General features: G+C 34.7%; 1 protein-coding gene across 20 annotated transcripts in view; it reads left to right on the top strand.

Annotated features, from left to right (window-relative positions):
- ptprk (protein tyrosine phosphatase receptor type K) overlaps positions 1-22,088 on the top strand; it is a 220,138-nt gene that overhangs the window by 192,404 nt on the left and 5,646 nt on the right. For 5 of the 20 annotated variants that reach the window (XM_065268926.1, XM_065268930.1, XM_065268933.1 and 2 more), the window contains 13 exons: positions 1,796-1,831; positions 4,797-4,808; positions 5,658-5,842; positions 8,171-8,258; positions 9,897-10,045; positions 10,178-10,195; positions 11,136-11,172; positions 11,264-11,361; positions 12,315-12,431; positions 15,188-15,342; positions 16,279-16,414; positions 16,510-16,659; positions 18,144-18,317. In XM_065268926.1, the coding sequence (XP_065124998.1) occupies positions 1,796-1,831; positions 4,797-4,808; positions 5,658-5,842; positions 8,171-8,258; positions 9,897-10,045; positions 10,178-10,195; positions 11,136-11,172; positions 11,264-11,361; positions 12,315-12,431; positions 15,188-15,342; positions 16,279-16,414; positions 16,510-16,659; positions 18,144-18,317 (1,355 nt within the window). The remainder of the gene's footprint in view (positions 1-1,795; positions 1,832-4,796; positions 4,809-5,657; positions 5,843-8,170; positions 8,259-9,896; positions 10,046-10,177; positions 10,196-11,135; positions 11,173-11,263; positions 11,362-12,314; positions 12,432-15,187; positions 15,343-16,278; positions 16,415-16,509; positions 16,660-18,143; positions 18,318-22,088) is intronic. The other 15 variants (XM_065268927.1, XM_065268932.1, XM_065268934.1 and 12 more) reach the window with 7 other exon arrangements.

The raw sequence follows: 22,088 nt of genomic DNA on the forward strand, positions 1-22,088 counted from the left end.
AATTGCTGAAATATGAAAACTACATTCTTAGACCTTTCCAACGATATATCGTTTTTTCGTGATAGATAATTCCGGTCTTCCGCTTAAGGGACAGTGCCAGTTAAAGGGATAGTTCAGCCAAAAATGATATTAAACCCATGATTTACTCACCCCAAAGCTGTCCGAGTTGCATATGTCCATCATTTTTCAGACAAACACATTTTCAGTTATTTTAGAAAATGTCTTATATCTTTCAGCTGCTAAACAGTAAAGTTACGGGGTCCACGTCCTTCAAGTCCAAAACATTTGCATATATCCTTCCCCAAAGAAATCCAAATGGCTCCAGGATGATAAACAAAGGTCTTCTGAGGGTAATCCGCGCGGTGTTGTTGTAGAAATATCCATATTTAAAACTTTATTAACGTAAATAACTACCTTCCGGTGCCATCTCAGACTCCTTTGTATTCAGGAGAGAGTATACACACTTTTCTTAGTGATGTATGACAAATTCGGAGGGCGGGGGCACCTTCCGTAAACTGCATAAAGCTCTCATCTTGAATGCGGACACGACTAAGATGGCTGCATTACCTGAAGTGGGTTTTTTTCATTTATAAAGTCTTATGTGGATATTTCTACAACAACACGGGAAGGATTACCCTCAGAAGGCCTTTGTTTATCATTGTGGAGGCATTTGGATTTATTTTGTGGAGGATACATTTTCTAAAATAATTGAAAAATGATGGACATATGAATCTCTGACGGCTTCAGGGTGAGTAAATCATGGGTTTAATATCATTTTTGGCCGAACTGTCCCTTTAAGGTGTTAAAGGTGACATTTCGTAGGACTTTTTATGATGTCATATAAATCTTTGGTGAAGTTCAAGCTCAAAATATCATAAAGATAATTTATTATAGCATGTTAAAATTACCACTTTGTAGGTGTGACCAAAAATGTGCAGTTTTTGGGTGTGTCCTTTAACATGCAAATGAGCTGATCTCTGTACTAAATGGCAGTGCCATGGTTGCATAGTGCAGATTAAGGGGAGGTATTATCCCCTTCTGACATCACAAAGGCAGCCAAATTTTGATGACCTATTTTAACATGCTTGCAGAGAATGCTTTACTAAAACTAAGTTACTGGGTTGATCTTTTTCAAATTTTCTAGGTTGATAAAATCACCCGAGACCCAATTATAACACTTAAACATGGAAAAGTCAGATTTTTATGATATATCCCCTTTAATACATGTTTATTTCACAAAGCAGATAAAGCATATCCTGTCAACAGTTTAACTAACTTGGTTTTTAAGTTTATTTCGGGCCCCGCTGTCCTAGCCTGAACTTTTCTCAACATACGGTATATCTCTGTTAAAACTGGGGGACAGGAGATGATATGATGGCTGTGGAGGTGTTGATATATGACAGAAAACATTTGTTCTCATACAATGGAAAAACCAAGAATACCAAAACCTTAATCACCGCCCACATAAGGAAAGCGAAGCAATTCAAATCTGTGTTGGCCACTAACATGTGTAGGACTGTGAAAGTCCTACACATAAAGCCCCCTATCTTATCAGATTTTGATGGTGATGTTTTATTTTTTCCGTGCATTTGTTGCAGTTAGTGACATCACTGCTGTGCATTTCTGCAAAAGTTGTTCAGTAATCAGTCTTTCATGATTAGCAATGACTCAATCTGAGTGATAATGCAGAAAGTCACTGCACCCACGTTTAACACACAGACATGTTGGTGTCGAGTTTGTGAATATGGCTGTGAGAATTGTATCTACAATAAAATCTCCTCATATTTCTCTGCAGTGCCAAATGATCCTCTTGTGCCAACTGCTGTATTAGGTGAGGATTACATGTGTATGTGCCCGGGTCAATTCAGTTCATGTCTTACATACAAGGAAAAATAAAATGAAACAATAATATACATGATATGCAGTCAAATCTCTATGGATAAAATCAAGCTTTGAACGTTGCATTATAACTGTCCGAATTTCTTATTTCACTTAGAAATGTTTCTACTTAATACAACAGAGTATTTTGGCTTCATTACAGAAGTAAGATGCATTGTAAATGCAGTTTTATGCTGTTATTTATTTTAGACAAACAACCTGAGTCTGTTGTAAAATGAACTGAATTGAGCTGAATACTCATGATGTACATGGTGAATCTCATTACCCAGCATGCATCACTCATATGCTCATTCCTCACAATGTAACCAAATTATTAGAAAATTTAATAAATTAATAAAACATAAAAAGGAATAGCAATTAATAAAACTATGAGTGACTCAAGTCATATATTGTAGAAAGATTGTGTTTCTCTCTTACACAGACACACACATGATTAAAGGCCTCAGATCAAATCCAGCCCTAACATTGTGATAAAATGATTCAAAAAATTATATTACTTCAACGTTGTAGACAATCAAGGCATATGATTACAACAATGAAAATATAAGTATAGATTAGCTTTTGGTTGAGCATACCAGTTGGAAATTGCAAAAATACAAAATAAGAGCACAGACTCAACATTAAACAAATTATAGTTAATAAATATAGAAATATTGTAAAAAACATTTCATTTAACATTTCAAAGTTGACCTCTTTAGCTTTTGTAGGAAGAGGTAAAACAAATACTTTCAAAACATATCCTCTTTTAATAGGGTTTGGTAACATGTCTGCAAAAGAAAATTTCTCATAACTCTATTTGTAAAAAAAAAAAAGATTCAACTGTGATTACAGTCATTGTGATTTTGACTAATACACAAATCCCCCGTACACGATATCTTGTAATATTTGTGTAACTTTGTTCACACCTCATATAAGTTTCCTGTAAGTGTCTCTGAGCTCAGTTTAACCCCATGTTACATCAGTGAAGTCAAACCTCAGGCTTTAGTACTGTACGATACAGAATAACACAAAAATAATATTAAGAGTACTGCAATTATGGTCCATAAACTGTGTCTGTACATAAATAAATTCTAGATTAATGGAGAAAGACATTTTAATGTATTAGATAATAGTTTAATTTATTGTGATCATTATTCATTAATACATACAAAAATATATTTAACAGATGCTGTGTTTGTTTTAAATCATTTTAACACACAGTTTAAAGTGAAACATCAGCTATTAAAAACAGACAGCTTATCTGTCTACACTGCGTAAACATTATAATAAATCAGTCATTTATCTGTTATTGTCTGCAGTGTATTCACAATGTATTTTAACTTGCAAACAAGAAACAATTGTGACATAGAAAACATACAGTGCTTAACAAATCTTTGAACTATAATGTAAACCCCTGGTTAAAGTCACATAATCTAATTTTGAGATTTAGAGCGTCAAAGTAGTCATGAATATCAAGTGACAAAAATATTATTGCTGAAGTGACAAATTAAAAACTACATCTTCAATATGTACGAGATAATATAGGCATTAGGCAGCAGGTTGTTATCGCAGAAATAAGCCCCGACTGTGTGATCATACGTGTACATTATCCCGCTTATTGCACGGCTATTTCACTTCTAAGTATGGTAAATATTCATTTATAATATTTTATTTGCACATTTTTAACGAATGCAGACCTTCCGCGAGGAAAACAGGTTTATGTTTTAAGATAAGACGTTCAAATGTCACATTTGTAAATCATTTGTAAATATAATGTCATAGCAGTTATTAAAAGACATTTATATTTAATTTCTGTGTAATATTAAACTGTACCTGTGAAAATGATTTGCAGCGTCCAGGTTAACTTGTTATTAGTTTTGAGCGGTTGTTATCTGGGAATAACAGACCTTGGCATTTCGCGATTGTGGCCAATCAGAATTAAGTATTTTAGAGCACAGTGTAATAAACAATACATTAACATTTTTATTTATTATAACATGATCAAATACTGAAATTATTGATTTTATTATGATTCTGAGCAAAAATACCTGAACTTGGCTTGCAAAAACATTGACTTTGGTCATCTCTGTGTTCACTTTAGAAACACATGATTATTCTTACATCATTTGTTACAGAAAACTCTTTTTAAAAAGTGAAAATAAACCATAAGATTAAAATCATACGAGCGACAATCAGGTCAGTGATCAATATTGCCTTTTTAGTCTGGTTATATATTTCGGTGCAGATATTTTTTTTGTTTTTCCACTTCTCAAAAACATAATTTTCTGAAATTCATCAAATCTTTGAGATGGCCTTACTCAGTCAATGTTAAAGATATCCACCAAATGTTCCTTACTTTATATTGAATGATTTTATGTAGCAAAACCTCAAAAATCATCCATCATCAAGAAGTTAACTTTTCTCAACATTTCATCATTTTTAAACAGGACTGATGAATGTCAAATTGAATTCATGTTTTGATACCCAAATTTAAGAAATACATTTAAAAGAAATTAAAACTTATTTTTTCTGCAAATAAAGCCTTTCTTGTTAAACTGTAAATTCAGAAATTCATGGATAAGAACAATAAATATATATTAGCATTATAAATATTAATTTATTAATTTATTATAAATATTACTGTGACTAAAGATCTTACCGATGAATTAAACATTACACACACATAAAGAAATGATTATAAACTTTATATATATATATATATATATATATATATATACATAGTGTGTTTGTCATCCTCTAGTTGTGTTGGGTTGTGTTGAGTTGTGTTGGGTTGTGTTGAGTTGTGTTGGGTTGTGTATGTTCAGTCCATCCCTCTATCATCTGTAATGCTTAGTCTTTGTGTTTAATGTAATGCTCAGGAACTAATCTGATCTTTTCTTTCCTGCTGCCATTTAAAGTGCCTATTACTGGTAAGTGTGTGTGTGTGTGTGTGTGTGTGTGTGTGTGTGTGTACCTGGTAATTATCACGTTGTGGGGACCAATTGTCCCCACAAAGATAGGAATACCAGTGTTTTTGTGACCTTGTGGGGACATTTTGATGTCCCCATGAGGAAACAAGCTTATAACTCCAACAGAATGATGTTTCTTGAAAATGTGAAGTAGCAGAATGGTTTCTGTGATGGTTGGGGTTAGGGAATGGGGTAGGTAAGGGGAATAGAATATACAGTTTGTACAGTATAAAATGCATTACGTCTATGGAATGTCCCCACAAAACATGGAAACCAGAATGTGTGTGTGTGTGTGTGTGTGTGTGTGTGTGTGTGTGTGTGTGTGTGTGTGTGTGTGTGTGTGCGTGCGTGCGTGTTTGCAAGCAAGCGTGCATGTGAGCGTGTGTGTCTATGTAATGTATTTTAGAAATGGTGGTACCACGGCAAAAACTATGCTAATGATTAAAACTTCAAATTCATCTATATGCCTCAAGTAGGTCAATATTACTGTTTTAGCAGAGAGAGTACTGAAGGCTGTTTGTCATTGTTGTGTTGTGTGATTCATATTCACATTCACAGCAGCAGGTTAAGAGGAAACCATTAATATCGCACCATGAATTTGTTTGTTTATCAAACGTGGTTACATGACCACAAAGCATGCATGCAAACAGACATACAGGTGCAGCGTTCTGTGTCTCATGTACCAGACTGCTATCATCATCATTACACTGATCAATGTATTAAAGCGACATATTATAGTAACTGGTCATTTTTGTCATCATTAGCATAAACAAAAAATATTCAAATGAGATGTTTTTGACTCTTTCTCAGATGAGAACCACACCGCTGCAGCTGAGAACAGCAGACTTCTGGATATCCCACGATACCACTGTGACGGCACTGAATCGCCCTATCAGACGGGACAACTTCATCCTGCCATACGAGTGGCCGATCTACTGCAGCACATTAATCTGATGAAAACTTCAGACAGTTACGGCTTTAAAGAGGAGTATGAGGTTAGATGATGTGTCTTACGAAGCCAATAATGAGTAGACACATCTTTATACTATTGTAATACTTTTACTTGTTTTATTTATAACAGGCAGCCAGTTCAGAGCTAAAACAACACAATTATCAGTAAAAAATCCAACTATATACGACTTTACACAAAAGTTGAATATTGCTACAAGATAGCATTCTGGGAATTATTATAATCATTACACTTAGAAAAGCTTGACTGTTAAATTACCCACAAGGCATCTGTGTTCTGTGATAAACACCGCTAAGTTTATAACCTCAATAAGAACTGCCATATATCACATAAATCACACACACACACACACACACACACACACACACACACAGAGTTGTGTTGCAGTCACAAGTTTGCTTTCTGCAGGGCTGAATTTGCTGACAGTGCTTTGTTATCATGAGGTTTTTTTAAAACCACAGTCTGATTCCCTCAGACGACTGTTTGTGGCAGATGCAGAACAATTCGTTTTGTTTTGGTTGTTGAGAAAGTCTAAGGTTTCTCTTTTGAGTAAAAAATCATGCAGTGGCTTTTAAAACCATTTGGACACTTAAGTTACATATGCAAAATATTTTTAAGCAAGTTTTAGTATTTATTAAAACAAATAGACAAGAACTGTTTACAGCTAAACACTTTAGAAATATTTGTAAGATACGGTGAACACCTGTCCACCAGCGTTGAAAAAAAAACCGTCAGAAGTGTATGATCAGTTCTGAGGAAAACTACAGCATCATTTCTTTGCAGTTTGACACAAATAGTTTCCAGCTACACTGTAAAAAAAATTGTAGAAATTACAATGTTATTGCAGCTGGGTTGCCGATAATTTACCGTAGATTTAAATTTATGTTATTTACTGGCAAGAGTTTGTTCAAAATTTGTTTTGTATCAATTTTAAATATTAACATTTTATCTTTACAGAATAAAACTATACAATAACAGCCTCATGCAAAGCATTCTGGGAACCAGAAATCATCATCAACCTTTTTTTGTTTTTTGCCTCAGATTTTGTTTCCCAGAATGTTTTGCTTGATGCTGTTTTTTTAGTTTTAATCTGTAAAGACAAAGACTTGTAAATGTTTAATGTTCATTTAACTTTGAACAAAATGTTGGCAGTAAAAAACATAAACTTAAATCTACGGTAAATTACCGGCAACCCAGCTGCAATTTCTACGGAATTTTTTTACAGTGTAATGACACTTTTAAATGTCATTTACTGTAAGTTTTTAAATAATGCAGAAAGTTTTTTTGCCATTTTTTGTTGCCGCTGTGTTTGCAGTCATGCACACTGAATAAATATAGTCTGTGTTGATGGTGTATTATATTCATTATTGGGTAAGTTACATAACAAAGTAATGAATTACTAGTTACTTATTACAGTACATCTTCAATACAAATTGCTCGTTCCAAAAAGGATTTAATTACTTATTACTAATTACTTTCTAAATCTTATTAAGTACATGATACAAAGATCGGCTCGAATAAATCACATGAAAGTACATAAATTATTCTAGTCACACTTTTTAAGGTCCAATTCTGACTATTAACTGACTATTAATTACTTTTGCCTCAATATACTCCTAATTAATGCTCATTAATACTTAGTAAAGTAGTTGTTAAGTTTAAGTATTGGTAGGAATTGAGAGTTAAGGATGTAGAATAAGATTTTGCAGAATCAGGCATTAATATTTGCTTTTTAATTATTAATAAACATCAAGCATCTTAGTATTTTTAATGCTTATAAACCACTAGTAAATAGACAGTAGACTTTACATTTTAATGTTAAATCCACTATTGTATTATAGATAATTGATCTACAGTCCATACACAGTATTAAAGGAACAGTATGTAGGATTGTGGCCAAAACTGGTATTGCAATCACAAAACTTGTGGCTAAAACTGGTACTGCAATCACACAGCTGGTGGCCAATATACCAAACGACAACATAAACATCAGTTGAGGGCTGCAACTCCACTTTTTAAATGACAATATCCTGGCCGGACTGCTGTTGTGAGTGATATAAGTATTTGAAATGAAAATTATTTCTTAATGTCTAGTGACATTTCAGGGCCATTTAATGATTAATTGATATAAATTTCTTACATACTGTTCCTTTAAGTTCAATTACATCAGAAGTAACTGTAATTAAATTATTGGAAAAACAAGGGTAATTCCTTGCTTTACTTTTTTAAGGAAAAAGTATTTAAATTACTGTAACTATTTACTAGTTACACCCAACACTGGTTATACTCATACTGAAAATCTTAAGATAGATTTGGGTTTGTGTTGTAATTCTCTGTCATTTTCTCTCTTCAGAGTTTTTTTGAAGGTCAGTCGGCTTCCTGGGACGCAGCAAAGAAAGAACAAAATCGAACCAAGAATCGCTATGGAAACATCATTGCATGTAAGATATGTTAAATATTCTCATGTGCACTTTAATATCAGGATCCAAACACTTTTAATAATAAAGGTTCAGTCTCATACCAGAATACCACAAAGATCTTTCCAGGTGAAAAAAATAGTACACTATAATGCATTTTATTTAAGTACACTAAGTAAATCTACTTTTTTCACACGAATTTAATGTTTAATATACAAAAAATTAGTCTTTAGTACATCTTAACTTCTGCGTGTATTTAATTGTTTGTTTCAGTACACTGAAAATCAGGGCTGTGACCATGCATTGCGTTTCTCTTTAAAAATATCTGTCTGAAATCAATACTGAATTGCAAGGCTCCGATTCTGTGTTTCATGTACTATGGCTCTTTGATCAGTAGGAAGTCCATATCAATCTAACATTGCTATAAGTTTATAATGTGCATTTAACTCTTTCCCTGCCATTGACGATTTAACTCGTCAATCAAGAAAAAACGATTCCCCGCCAATGAAGTGTTTTTCCGCCAATCAGTAATATCGCTATTATTCACAAGGTGGCACTCTTACACAACTTATAAAACTCAGAAGTGCCGCCCTAGGGCAAACAGCTTAAACTCCATGTATGTTTTGATCATCACTTTAAATCTGATCTTTATCAAACGTCCTTCACAAAAATGCAATTATCTCAGCTTTCCTTAAAAAATTCAAACCCATATTTGAGAAGTGATAAAAAAGAGAACAAATAACGGTAGGATGAAACATTTTGTTTGTTTGTTTGTTTGAAAGCAGAGCGTCTGTTCTTTCATTTGATATATTGTATGTTTATATATTTAAAGAACATTATTTTCTAAAAGGCATTAAACTTTTGTGAAAATCATAAAAAATACTGGTTCTGGCTGGCAACTTTAAAAAAATACTGGCATGGAAAGAGTTAAAAAAGCACCACTCGTCAAACACGATCATTAAAAATATTCTTTATTATCATGAAAATACCTGAAACAATTTGAAGAACAGCTATATAAATATTCTTATAGACATTTCCTGGAATAGCATTTGCAATGCTACTTCCGTGGCACAAATGGAGTTTCTGCACAAGAGCGCCCTCTGGCTTTTGGATGTGGCGGCATGTCATCGTAATTCATTAAAATGCATTCATTAAGAAAATGCGCATTTGCACGATTAATAGTCCCAGCCCTACTAAAAATCTATAAAATCTACAGTATTACTTGGTATACTTTTTAAAGTGTCTTGAAGTACTACTGAAGTAGAACTATACTTTTAATTTATTTATTTGTTGTGTATAACTTTTACACTTTTATTTTGCACAAAAAATAACAATGTACTACAAATGTACTTGCTGGTATTTAAGTAGTACATAGTTTAGTACATTCAGTACATCATTTATTTTTACCTGGGTTCTAAAGATCGTCATAAAAAAGCTCATTAAATGTATTTAAAGGCTATACTTTTAAAGGTGTAAAAGCACAAAAACGAATAAAGTGATCTCTTTAAGAAAAGTAAAGTTCACTCAACAGCACCATTAAGGAACCTTTATTGTTAAGGATCCTTTTTACCAATAAAAATCAATCAAAACCAAAGCAGACGGACCGACGCTGTTGTTTTCTTTTCTGTTTCTATCTGAACCCGGCTTGACGCATTTCCACAGACGATCATTCTCGAGTTATCCTGCAACCAATGGAAGACGACCCCACGTCCGACTACATAAATGCCAACTACATTGATGTAAGTGGAGATGCCTCCTCCTCCTCCATTGGCGAACGTGTGAGAAACGTCTCTCCCTCCCTCGTATGTGAGGTCTTTATGCATGCCTTTGTCACAACTATACACAATTTAAAGCTTTCTTTTCTTCCTTGTTGGAGGTGCTTGCTCACTGACATTGTTGTGCTCTCTTTCACTCTTAACTCGCGGTTGATTTGGGGGCGGTAGATTTGGCTGTACAGGGATGTAAGTATCGCTGTAGGGCATATTTGAACTTCCCCCCACCCAACACACAAATCCATCTGCATGAAGACCGCATGTTTTCTTGCGCATGCACACACACACACGTCAGGCTTTATTTTGGTTTATTATCATGCTATCTGTTCATGTCATAGACATCATGCATGTTAACATCCCCGGCTTGTGCTGTTTATATTCATTATTATTTGCTTTAAGTTTCATTACGGTGGAGTGGGTGGGTCCTGAACAGTGTTGGGGTGACACATTACAAGTAACGTGCATATTACGTAATGACATTACTTTTCTGAAGTAACGCATTACTTTATAAAAGTACACATTAATATTTGAGTTGCTTTTTTAAAAAAGTAATGCAAGTTACTTTTCAGTTTAATTATTCAATTTAAAAATAAAATAATGTACTGAATTCAACTGAACATATTAACGTAGAATTACGCATTCTGTGTGCCTGAGCGGGAACAGTTTGAGTCAGAAACAGAGATGGCAGGCCAGAGTTTGATAGTTTTGCAATCATAATAAACACTTGCAAGACCTGAAAGAGATCAAGCCTAAGCCAAGTAAGAAAAAGTAACGCAAAAGTAACTTAAATGTAAGGTAAGCATTACTTACCATGAAAAGTAACGCAATTAGTTACTTTTTTGGGGAGTAACCTAATATTGTAATGCATTACTTTTAAAAGCAACTTTCCCCAACACTGGTCCTGAATGATGTCAGGTCTGTTTATAAATCAAGAGATTATAGTGTGTATGTTCATCTTTTATGAACACAAAACATAACATAGGAAACACTATAAAATGTATTAATTGTAACCTAGATTTTATTTTTTTGCTGTCCCCATCATTTAGAGAAAGTATGCAAAGTTTTTCATCAATTGCCGGACCAATGACAAAAACTAAATCATAATGTGCTGTTTTGTTTCTCTTTGCAGGGTTATCAAAGGCCCAGCCATTACATTGCTACTCAAGGTAAAAAAAAAAAGAAAGAAATTTCCTTTAAAAGCAGTTAAAAATAATGAGACTGTGTGAGTATTGTATGACGGTCTGGGTCTGTTGGCAGGTCCCGTCCATGAAACGGTCTATGATTTCTGGAGGATGATCTGGCAGGAACAGTCGGCTTGTATCGTCATGGTAACCAACCTTGTGGAGGTGGGCCGGGTATGTCACTATACTGCCTGCTGTGGGGCCGTTTTTATTTTCCCATGTGTTGTGATGTGATGATGATGTGATGATGTAAAGGCCCCTGCCTGACAAAACCTTTTGAAGAGTGAATGAAAATGAACTGAATATCTACAAAGCTGTCAACAGTTGTCCTGGGACATACAAGTACATATGCCTTAAGATAAATATAAAATAAATCTTTTTAAGTCCACTATGCTTTAATGCAATGTTACATTATTTTCATAATTCAAATGTTCAAAATTTTATACAATTTCATGCACGTTCTCAAACCAATACGTACATAAATAGATGCTGTATAGTGCACACTAAAAAGCACATGTGCTTAAAGGAAAAAATCACCAAATCATTTTACTATGTTCTTACCTCAAATTTGTACAGCACCTTGTGAATGTGTTAGCATTTAGCTTAGCCCCATTCATTCCTATGGCTCAAAACAGGGATGAATTTAGAAGCCACCAAACACGTCCATGTTTTCCCTTTTTTTTAAAGTAAATATTGTGCCTTTAATATAATAAGAAATTTAGGGTTTCTACTAGGACTCATGTTCCCTTTGTAAAGTAGCATGACCTGTTCTTTTCTTGTGATTTCGGGGTACAATATGAGCAAACATGTTTAAGATAAGATTCACTTTTCAAAGGGTTCAGGCATTTGTGTTTATCTTTATTTATTTTGCATGTTTATGGATATTTTGTCATGAACGCATGTACAGTGACTTCACAGCTGTCGTTATAATAACACTGCTCATAAATCAAACACCCAATATTAGGTGCTCATCCACAATTAGATTTTTCACATTTCTGGCATTTTGAGATCAATTGACCGCTGTGAATCATGACATCATTGCAACAATAAAGCTAGTGTATTTGTTTAAAGATGTGTATATGAGCATGCGATTCTGTATTAGTTTCATTTTCTTCCTCCTCCTGTAGGTGAAATGCTATAAGTACTGGCCAGATGATGCTGAAGTTTATGGAGATTTTAAAGTGACGTTTGTGGAGGTCGAACCACTTGCAGAATATGTTGTCAGGACTTTTACTCTGGAAAGGGTGAGATTATGTAACCTGACCAAACCTTAACCTCAAAACTGGTGTTTCTTCATCCTCATGAATGTTACTTTGTTACAGTATGTGCACCACATTCAAAAGCTAAATGACAATTACTTGGTATACAATACTATGCATTGTTATACAGTAATATATCCATATATATTCTTGTACAATGGAATACAGTAATATACAGAGATTTACAATGTTATGTCGTGGCGCATTTAAGCAGTAAGGTGTTGGAGACTAGTGCTGTATCGTGAATAAGCCACAGATTCAAGGGTTGTCAGAACTGTTTTGCATTGTGCCTAACAACACCCTACAGCCGTGACTTATTCACGATACAGCACTTGTGTTATACAGTAATATACAGTCGTATATAGTCATTTACAGTGTTATACAGCAATACTACAGTACTATACAGACATTCACAGTGTTATACAGTAATATACTGTGTTATACAATAATATGCAGTACTACACATTTATTTACAGTGGTATACAGTACTATACAGTAGTTTACAGTATTATACAGTAATATGCAGTACTATACAGTAATTTACAGTGTTATACAGCAAAAATAAAGTGGTATACAGTACTATACAGTAATTTTCAGTGTTATACAGTAATAATACAGTACTATACAATAATTCACAGTGTTATACAGCAAAAATAAAGTGGTATTCAATACATTACCGTAATTCACAGTAATATGGAGTAATATACCGTGTTATACAGTAATATAGAATAATTGACGCTGTTATACAATAATATGCAGTACTATGCAATAATTTAAAGTGATATACAGTAATTCACAGTGTTATACAGCAAAAATAAAGTGGTATACAAGACTATACAGTACTATACAATAATTTACAGTGACATACAGTAATTTAGTGTTATACAATAATCTGCAGTACTACAAAGGTATTTACAGTGGTATACAATAATATGCTAGCCTGGGTGCCAGCCGATCTTAGCCCCGCCCACAACATTTTGAGGAACGGGAAGATCGGTCTGGAGTTTCACCGTTGAGTTGCTACTATGCTCGACCCAAAGCTGGTCGAACCAATCAAATTGTCAGGGCGGGCTTTATATGATGATGGACAGATGATCAGTAACGTAAATCAACCACGTCACCAAAGAGCGCGTGTGTTGAATCTGTTGTTTACAACGAAATGGCTGCCGCGGTAGAAATCAGATGTGTGGACTCTGACATTGAGTCTGTTCTAAAAGATATCGACAGAGCATTGATTTTAAAAGAGGAACAGAGAAACGCGAGCAAGGCATTTGTTGATGTTTTTGCCGTCCTACGGGATTCGACAAAAGTTGTCGCACTTATGAAAGATCAAGTTAAAGAAGCAACTAAAATGGGTATCACGGCGATGCAACTCGGTGTGCACGACGAGATGGATATAACAAGCAAACGTAATGGGTATCGTCGTGGATGAAGTTCAACTAATGTACAAATGGTAAGAGATAGTCTTACTGTATGACTTAATGTGATATAAATGAAATGTTGTAAACATAGTAGGTGTTGATGTACGTTCGCAAACTCAGACTTGTAGTGTGTGTCGTAGCGAAATAACTAGCAGTTCGGTCAAGCTGCAAATACGTCATTTCAACATACGTCTCACACCCCGTTGCTCTGATTGGTCGTAGGTCTATCCAATTGAGTGCAGAGGCATTTTTCGGTTGAGACACGCCTCATAATTATAGCTCAATGGAGCGGTATCAGACTCAAATTCTGACTAGAATTGAGTATGACAACGTCAGGCTAATAATATGCAGTACTATACAGTAATTCACAGTGTTATACATTAATATATTGTGTTATACAATGGTATACAGTACTATACAATAATTTACATTGATATACAGTAATTCACAGTGTTATACGGCAAAAATAATGTGGTATACAATACTATACAGTAATTTGCAGTTATATATCATGTTATACAGTAATATAGAATCATTGACGTGTTATACAATAATATGCAGTACTATGCAATAATTTACAGTGATATACAGTAATTCACAGTGTTATACAGCAAATATAAAGTGGTATACAATACTATACAGTACTATACAATAATTTACAGTGACATACAGTAATTTACAGTGTTATACAATAATCTGCAGTACTACACATGTATTTACAGTGGTATACAATAATATGCAGTACTATACAGTAATTTACAGTGTTATACAGTAATATGTGTTATTCAATGTTATACAGTACTATACAATAATTTACAGTGATATACACTAATTCACAGTGTTATACAGCAAAAATAAAGTGGTATACAATACTATACAGTAATTCGCAGTTATATACCATGTTATATAGTAATATAGAATAATTGACGGTGTTATACTAAAATATGCAGTACTATACAAAAATTTACAGTGAAATACAGTCATTTACAGTGTAATACAATAATCTGCAGTACTACACATGTATTTACAGTGGTATACAAGAATATGCAGGACTATACAGTATTTAACAGTGTTACACTGTGTTATATAATAATATACAGTACTATACAGTAATTTACAGTATTATACAGTAATATGCAGTACTATTAATTTATTTACAGTGTTACTATACAGTAATTGTCAGTGTTACACAGTGGTATATAAAATATACTGTACTATACAGTAATATGCAGTACTATACAGTAATGTACAGTTTTATAGAGTGGTTTAAAATAGTTACTGGTGTTTTGTTGATGGATTTGATATTTTTCATGTTCACAGAGGGGTTTTAATGAGGTCAGAGAGGTTAAGCAGTTTCACTTCACCGGTTGGCCTGATCATGGGGTACCATATCACGCCACTGGACTCCTGTCTTTCATACGACGAGTTAAGATGTCCAACCCACCCACCGCAGGGCCTATCGTCGTTCATTGCAGGTACTGGCGCACACACAGTCTTCAGTGTAAATCTAGAGGACACATGAAAAACTCATGTCAAAATCAGAATTGTTACACATTTATTGCAACGATGTTGAAGCAACATTTCCACTAATAGAAACATGAGCATCTTTATCTGTTCAGGATTTTGAATGATTGTTATGTTGCAGAAGAGATTGCATTGTCATAGCTTGATGACATCATTTCCTGTTCTATACCGCAGCTCATGCCCATATGAATGATCATGCGGTTTAATTTGCTGCTTTATAATCTTCACACTTGTATCCACATCCGACAGCACTGGCCGGAGTCACGGCGGCTCTTATGACCTTTTGTACAGTCATATAAACGTACTGAGAACATTTATAAAGCCATCATACAATACATTATCATCAGCTGCCTATCTCTCGTATGCCTTTATGAACAGGATGTGGTTTCATTTGCACTGCTGCATGCAAAAAACAATCCCATTATGTCGCTTTCTGTTTCTTTTAACTGGTTGACAGGCTTTCTGATGATAGTCTCAATGTTTTCTAGTAGTGTCGTGTTAATGTTTAATCAAAGCTCAACCGTTTAAAACCATTCAAAGGGTTTATTTGTCACCTAATGACTCGTTTTAACATACTGGTCTTTATACAGTAATTATTATTTTTCACATTTTAATAAAATAAAATGTGAATATCTCAGTTGAGCATATAATTTGAAGCAAATTCCCCAAAACTAATTTTAACTACTTATTATTCGTTTTACAAATCTCCTGTGTTGAATGTAAATTTAAACTTATGTCCTTTTCACAAAACATCAGCACTGTTTGCATCTTTTTGCTGAATTTTCAGATTTTAAGGATTAGAGTAAAACCCTGCAAAAGTTTTTATTGGATAAAGTGGCCTGTGAGAGATCCTGTTGTGATTGATGTTGTTTTGTATTTTTTGTCAGTGCTGGAGCCGGGCGAACAGGATGTTACATCGTGATTGATATCATGTTAGATATGGCAGAGAGAGAGGGTGTCGTGGACATCTATAACTGTGTTAAAGCTCTGCGATCCAGACGAATCAACATGGTTCAGACTGAGGTAGGTGGTCATCTAAAAATCATATTTTGCATGCTATTGAAATGAATAGTCCTTAGATGCATTGGTGCTGATATTTTTATTCCTCTGGATTTCAGGAGCAGTACATTTTTATCCATGATGCCATTCTGGAGGCGTGTTTGTGCGGCGAGACGGCCATCCCAGCGTGTGAGTTCAAAGCCGCATACTACGATATGATCCGAATCGACTCTCAGAGCAACTCCTCGCATCTCAAGGATGAATTTCAGGTACCACATCAACAAAAACATTCTTATTATTAATGTCAGTGGATCTCAGGTGATTTTACTTAAAATACACTGGAACAAAAAAGTAAAGAAATCCTTCCTTTAAATCAAACAAATGATTATATGAACTATATGTAAAATCTAACAGTATTTATCATCAGTGAGGTTTGTAAATGTCTCTTTTATGTCAATTGTTTCTTGTTCTCGACAGCCAATCACCACACAGATCACCGTGTGGTCAACACAAACCATTTTAGTTCTCTTACAACATTCAGAGTAATGTGGGTCATATTTATGTAGACATCACACAACCCATCCACTTTTACATCTGTTTCATTTGATGTCTCTTTCTTTTTTTTAAAGCTTATAGACTTTGTTGTGACCAAATCAATCGAAAATCAGAGACCAATCAGAAGAGAGTGTAGGCGGAGCTCTCCTTGCTGCTGTCCATAAACATACAAAATAATATAAGTCATGTTTATTTATATAGCGCTTTAAGCAGTGTTTCGTTGCTTTAAAGCAGCCCTACAAGAAAGAAGAAGAAAGAAAGAAAAAACAAATTTAAAGGAACAGTATGTAAGAAATGTATATCAATTAATCATAAAATGGCCCTGATATGTCACTAGACATTAAGAATTAATTTTTCATTTCAAATATTTATATCACTGACATCAGTGGCCTGGCAAGGATATTGTCATTTAAAAAGTGGAGTTGCAGCCCTCAACTGATGTTTATGTTGTCATTTTGCGTATTGGCCACTAGTTGTGTGATTGCAGTACCAGTTTTAGCCACAAGGTTTGTGATTGCAATACCAGTTTTGGGCACAATCCTACATACTGTTCCTTTAATATTGAATATGTAATATTAAAGGGCACATATATGCAACATCCCCATTTACAAGGTGTTTGGACATAAATGTGTGTTGGAAGTGTGTGAACAAAACAGCCCTAGAATGAAAAAATCCATCTTCTTTTTAATTTACAATAAGCCAAAGCAGTCTCATTAGATGCTGTTTTTAATCGTAAGCTCTTATTAATGTGACATCACACTGATTAAGCTCCGCCCACAGCCACTGACTGACTTTGGTTTAAAATACTTTTTTTGACCTTATATTACAGATAACCCACCTAATAGCATCCTTCAGTGAGGCCATCCCTTTTTATTTTGCTAATTAAATGCCTCTGAAATCGATTTCTCATCATCTATGTTTGATGATTAATATTCATCATGCTGTGGGCGGAGCTGAGATAAAACGATTTCTACAATAAAATCCACTCATTGAGTATCATTGTCAGAGCTGGTTACAGCAAAATCTCTTGTTATCGTGTTAAAGATACCTCTTATTGTGTATTGCTAGTCACATTATTATTGTAATCTTTTGCATTATTTTATCCAATCAGAAGAGTTTTGAGGAACACTGATGTGTCAGAATTCATCTTTTACTGTCTGTGTATCAAACACTCATGTGTCCACTGTTTTCCACCCAGACGCTGAACTCTGTGACCCCACAGCCTCAGCCCGAAGACTGCAGCATCGCTCTTCTTCCTCGCAATCATGATAAGAATCGCTTTATGGACAACCTTCCTCCTGATCGCTGTCTGCCCTTCCTCATCACTATTGATGGAGAGAGCAGCAATTATATCAATGCAGCTCTGATGGATGTAAGTTGTTTTTTTAAGTCTCTCTCTCTCTCTCTTTCTCTCTCTGATCCTCTGTTTCTGCTATATATATTAGACAAATGATCTGTTTCAAAACCTGAGGAGCCTGGCTGCTTTTCAAGCCATCATACTGCAGATGTGCTGCCACGATAAATCTGTTTGAAGTTTAATAATACATAGTGTGCATGAATGCATTGCAACAGGCTCAGTAAATAAAGTCATCCAAGATGGCGAATGAGCCGAGAGAAACGTTGATTACAATACAACAAACAATGATCATTGCAAATTTTTTGTTTTTTCTTCATTATTTCATCATAAGCCCTGTTGAAAAAGTGATTTTCATGCATACTGTTATTGGTGTGTCGTATGGATTTAATGCTGCACTGCAAAAAATTACTTTCTAACTTTTATTAGAAATTTTTGTTTTGTTTTCAGTACAAATATAAAACAATTCTTAAATCAAGATGTTTTTTCTTGATGAGCAAAATGACCTTTTTTGCTTGTTTTAAGCACAAATTCACTTATATTGAATATTTTTAGACTTTTTTTCTTAGGTCATTTTGCTCATCAAGAACATACACATAGTTGTAGATATTTGTACTGAAAACAAGACAAAAATACTAAGTAAGAAAGTCATTTTTGCAGTGTGTTTAAGATGTTTCTTAGATTTGTTGTATGTAAACAGCAGACAGCGAGGAAGCTCGTGAGGTTTTGGAACAGAGCTACAAAAAGCTAGAGACAAATCCAGGTGTGAAGTCTTTTATGTGGACAGATGTTAGATCATGTGTCACTCATGAGCTGTGTAGATTAATGGTAGTGTCTTGCAAATCAGTGATTGTCTTAAATGAAGTCTTTATATAGTCTAAACATAACTAATGCAAACTTCTGAATGGCGTCATAATTTTCAAGTCCAAACGTATTTTAGTGTTATTAATGCAAAGTGTGAGGTAAGTGTAAATGTGAAGCTGTTGTAATAAACTGTTAATTGTAACGTCATTTATATAATCATATGTTGCCCAAAAATGAAAATTCTGCCATTTTTTCTCAACCTCATATTGTTTCAAACCCAGATTGCTCATTTGCATACAACACACATGAACCACGACTGCAATCCTCTCATACGCTGCATTACTTGTTGTTAAGTATCTAAGTTGGTGATATTTTGTTAGTCAGAAACAGATTCTGCTCAAGTTGTGATATCTTAATGGACTAGACTGAATTTGAAGTCTTTTTTCCCCTGTCTCATAACTCTTAAATCTAGAAGACCCTTCAAATAATTTGAATAGGGCTGCATAACAACAACCAATTACAACTAATGGTTTGCAGAATAAAAGTTTTTGTTTACATCATATATGTGTCTACTGTGTATAATAAATATGTATATATAAATACAAACATATACATGTTTAATTAATAAAAAAATTGTATTTATTAAGTATTCATATTTATATATAATATAAATAATATATAAATATAAAAATGTATATACGCAGGTAAATATTTTTTAAATATATACATGTTAGGGGTGTGACAATACACTAAGCCCACGGTTCGGGCATCTCAATGCTGGGTTTGCTAATGATACCAGAGATGCTCACAAGTCTCTGAGCTCGAGTCCAAGTCAAGTCTCGTTGTATCAAATAAAACTCTAAAAACAAATAAAGAAATTACAAACATTTATAAAAAAGAACAAAGTTGCACATTAAGTAAGATCGAAAAATTAGCATTAGGTACAGAAATCGAATTAAATTAATAATAACACTTTCTTTATTGTACAAATTAAATATTATTATAATATTTTTTCAGAGCAACAGAAGTGATTTTCTGTTTGTCTTGGGTTGTTTGATTAATGACACAGACTTAAGTAGGTTAATTGAGGTTACTGTCTCTTTAAGAACAAATAAGACATAAACAAATGTTTTTATTAGAAAAAGAATATTGTGAGATCATTTTGTGTGTATGTGCCCTGTCAAGAACAGAAAGATTTTATGTTGGCTTAACTTTTGAAACACTTCTCTCGGTATATGCACTACTGAGGGCACTTAAACGCGTGCTCACACACAGGCAGAGGGCGAATACAAACAGTGCTTTAGGAACAAGATGCACCATAAACAGTCGCTTCACATAAAAACGTTGTTTTTCATTGCTCTATTCAGCGTATGTATGTTAATGGACTACAGTATGACACAAAGTAGCGCAACTCTGGATCTGACTGGAGCTGGACCGGACACACTTAACCGCATCTGCTCAATTTAGCGCCTTTTTGCGGTTAACTTGTTTAACCATTTAAACATTTGCAAGCCTTAGAAACACGTTAATGATAAACTTACCCTATTTAAATTGCATAATAATCCGTGAATCGCATTCGCGAGCCGAACTGTGGGTCCGTCATAGCACTACCTAAACTTTCCGATCAATGGCACAGCAGCGGTGCAGTCGACTCGACGTGTATGTTCGCTTAGTTGTGGCCGTGCACGCGGAGCAGATACGTCACGTGTTATGTCGTGTAAGTGTGTCACGATTTCAAATCGAATTCGATCGAAATTAAGTCACAACCTCGAACTTCGAATTAAAAAATGGGATCGTCGATGCTGCCACGCCCCCATGTCACGTCCGGTCGGCTTGTCAAGGTGGGGGAAATAAACCTCTCAGAGGTGCCTTTAAAAACATAGATCCAGCGGAACGCGATTTATATTTTAAATACGAGGGATGTATTGTTACAACTTCTTGTAATGCATATCTTAAACAGGATTACTACCTAGTGATCTGCCTTCGGACAGAGCGCAGCTCTTTGCACGTGCGTGAGAGAGCCGCCAAGATGCAGCGGGTTATATTTTAAACAAAAGGGATAGTTTGCCTCAGCTCGCATGAAACGTATAAAACTGAACAAATACACAAGGATTACTACTTTAGTTTATGTTTAGACTTTGGACAGATGCGAGAGCGCATGCACGTGAGACAGAGAGAAGCGCAGCTGCTTATGATGCAACGGTTTTATTTCAGATGCTAGGAGGAGTCCAAGACGCGTGCATTAAGTCCATCTGCGTGCAAGAAGAAATCCTCTCTCTACATACAAGCTCTCTCGCGTAAAGTAAAGCCCACAAACCCCCATGCGAGGAAAAGCACGCAATGTGCATGTTAATGTGAAACTATAATGATAATAATAATAAAGGCGTATCATTTTTGTCTTTCAAAAAAAATTAATAATTAAAAAAATCGAGAATCGAATCGAATCGTGGCCTTAAAAATCGAAAATGTAATCGAATCGAGGATTTGAAGAATCGTGACACCCCTAATGTCATGGGCAGATTATAGGTAACGGAGGGAGCTCATCAGACGTTTCCTTAAAATATACATTGTTCACGAGTCCCGCGGCTCGAGTCTGAGTCAAGTCTGAAGTCTTTGAGGACGAGTCTCAAGTCGAGTCTGAAGTCACTGTGTGTGCGACTTAAGTCACACTCGAGTCCCCATCTCTTTATGATACACATCACGGTATTTTGAGAAAATTAAACTGAATCTTTTTTGTTGTAGATAAAACTTAATAAAGAATTCTAACATTTTAAGGCTTAACTGAACCTTCTGCACTGCAGGTCTGTCACTGAAAAAAATTTAAATAAGGGACTGAGCAGGCGTGTTGATAGACATAAAGCTCAACTGGGGCACAGACCCCCCTCCTATTTTTATTTTATTTTTTTAATAGCCTAACACTTCTATACAATGTCCTTTGCCTATCCCACTATTTATACACTGCAACAAGTACTGGGAAAGATAAAC

This window comes from Paramisgurnus dabryanus, chromosome 12 (genome assembly GCF_030506205.2).
Source record: "Paramisgurnus dabryanus chromosome 12, PD_genome_1.1, whole genome shotgun sequence".
Lineage (NCBI taxonomy): Eukaryota > Metazoa > Chordata > Actinopteri > Cypriniformes > Cobitidae > Paramisgurnus > Paramisgurnus dabryanus.